We start from the raw sequence: 2,500 nt of genomic DNA, 5'->3' as shown, positions 1-2,500 counted from the left end.
CAGTAGTGTCTGCCAGGCAGCAGATGCAGCCAGTAGTGTCTGCCAGGCAGCACATGCAGCCAGTAGTGTCTGCCAGGCAGCAGATGCAGCCAGTAGTGTCTGCCAGGCAGCAGCAGAGATGCAGCCAGTAGTGTCTGCCAGGCAGCAGACGAGATGCAACCAGTAGTGTCTGCCAGGCAGCAGCAGAGATGCAGCCAGTAGTGTCAGCCAGGCAGCAGCAGAGATGCAGCCAGTAGTGTCTGCCAGGCAGCAGATGCAGCCAGTAGTGTCTGCCAGGCAGCAGATGCAGCCAGTAGTGTCTGCCAGGCAGCAGATCAGGCAGCAGATGCAGCCAGTAGTGTCTGCCAGGCAGCAGATGCAGCCAGTAGTGTCTGCCAGGCAGCAGATCAGGCAGCAGATGCAGCCAGTAGTGTCTGCCAGGCAGCAGATCAGGCAGCAGATGCAGCCAGTAGTGTCTGCCAGGCAGCAGATGCAGCCAGTAGTGTCTGCCAGGCAGCAGATGCAGCCAGTAGTGTCTGCCAGGCAGCAGATGCAGCCAGTAGTGTCTGCCAGGCAGCAGATGCAGCCAGTAGTGTCTGCCAGGCAGCAGATGCAGCCAGTAGTGTCTGCCAGGCAGCAGATGCAGCCAGTAGTGTCTGCCAGGCAGCAGCAGAGATGCAGCCAGTAGTGTCTGCCAGGCAGCAGATGCTCAGGGGACGTGCTAGTTGTCACCCCTGCTGTTGCTATGCGACTAACCTGTTTGAAGTGCTGTGTGAAGCTCTCTTTTGCTGAAGTTGAAATGTTGTGCCTGTCAGCATCATGCGTGAACACGCTCAGCTCTCTGCGCTGTTGGAGATGCTAAACAGCCCGTCTTCTCTGTTGTAAACAATGAGGGAAAAGAAGCGTGTGCTGTGAAGACACAACACACGGCTTCTGGCTCTTTGAACCTTCAGATTCTTCTCGTCTTCTTCATATGTTACTAACGTCATCTTTGTCACATCTTCCTCCCCTGTCCTCCTTCACATCCTCTCCTGTCTCCTCTTCCTCCCCTGTCCTCCTTCACATCCTCTCCTGTCTCCTCTTCCTCCCCTGTCCTCCTTCACATCCTCTCCTGTCTCCTCTTCCTCCCCTGTCCTCCTTCACATCCTCTCCTGTCTCCTCTTCCTCCCCTGTCCTCCTTCACATCCTCTCCTGTCTCCTCTTCCTCCCCTGTCCTCCTTCATATCCTCTCCTGTCTCCTCTTCCTCTTATCCTTATCTTATCCTCCATCCTCATTCTGGTCCTTCTCGTCCTCATTTATCCTCTCCTCCTTCTTTTACTCCCTGTCCTCCTTCTTCCCTTTCTCCCTCCTCTCCTCCTCTCCCTCTCTCGCTTCCCGGGGTCAGAACCCAAATGCCCACCCACGACCCATCTCCTCTGACCTGGCCGGGTTCTGGGATATGCTTCAGCTCTCCATCGAGAACATAAGTCTCAAGTTCGATGAGCTGCACCAGATCCGAGCCAACAACTGGAGACCCTTGGACCCCCCCGAGAGAAAGGTAGGGTCTGTCTATCTATATAAAATATATCTGTATGTCTGTCTGTCTCCTTAACTGGCCAGTGTGTCTGTCTGTGTCAGACTATTCTATAGAAAGAACCTGTAGGTGTAAAAGCTATATGCAGGCTTTTTCTCCAGCCCTGTAGGAACACACACACCTGTCTTAAAGGAACACGCCGACATTATGGGAAATGCGCTCACCATCTTAAGCCTAGCTTAAAACACCAGGAGAGGTGTTTTTGGCTAAGTTTGCTGATCCGTATCTGCTTCCATTAGTGCTAATGAAATAGAGTAACATAGGTCTGAACTTGAGTTGTAGAAAAACTTGTTACTCACGTTTTTCTGTAGTAGTTAGTAGTCCAGAAGTAGTATTTCCCCAAATATTGGTATGGCTGAAAATAAACCGTGGGTCCATAGCCTGAAGTATTATGTAGTACATGTCCAAATTTCATAAAGATCCATTTCGAAATTAGTGATTAAGAGCGACTTTGGTAAACTGTGTAGCTTTCCTGGTTTCCTTTTCCTCATAGACTTCAATTAATTCTGCGTTTTTTATCTTCCTGTTTTCGCTTGTGACTTTTCACATAGATCCCTGATACGTACATCCCCACGTAGGGTATCATTGGAGAGCCACACTCATTTGCTACAACCCTGTCCAATAATTTTCGAGATCGCCAAATGATTGACGGAGATAAAGGCTCAAGAGTTGGGAGTGGTATTTGCACAATACCGCATACTTCGGCGCACGCCTCACATATTGGCATGTAACTCGAGAACCGCTGAACGGGTTTTGCCACCTGAAATGGCTATCACCAGGCAAAAAATAGGGCTTTAAAAATATCCACACCCAAGCCACTAGAGGTCGCCAAAGTGCCGGTGGGAAAATCGTCCTCAAGAGGGCCCACATGTGGGCCGTTGCATGTTAAGAGGTTCTTTCTTCACCACTTTTCACGTTGTCGGAAGGTTTCTAAAGTCTTATCTTCA

General features: G+C 50.5%; 1 protein-coding gene across 1 annotated transcript in view; it reads left to right on the top strand.

Moving 5' to 3' along the window:
- Nucleotides 1-2,500, top strand: part of dlgap1a (discs, large homolog-associated protein 1a) — a gene marked incomplete at both ends in the record, with an annotated part of 216,856 nt that overhangs the window by 211,769 nt on the left and 2,587 nt on the right. The window contains one exon of the mRNA XM_084327741.1: nt 1,365-1,517. Within this exon, the coding sequence (XP_084183867.1) occupies nt 1,365-1,517 (153 nt within the window). The remainder of the gene's footprint in view (nt 1-1,364; nt 1,518-2,500) is intronic.

The sequence above is a fragment of the Notolepis coatsorum genome, assembly GCF_963971535.1.
Source record: "Notolepis coatsorum genome assembly, chromosome: 13".
NCBI classification, from domain to species: Eukaryota; Metazoa; Chordata; class Actinopteri; order Aulopiformes; family Paralepididae; genus Notolepis; species Notolepis coatsorum.
The sequence above is the reverse complement of the archived record's forward strand: the minus strand, read 5'-3'. Positions and strand labels throughout refer to the sequence as shown.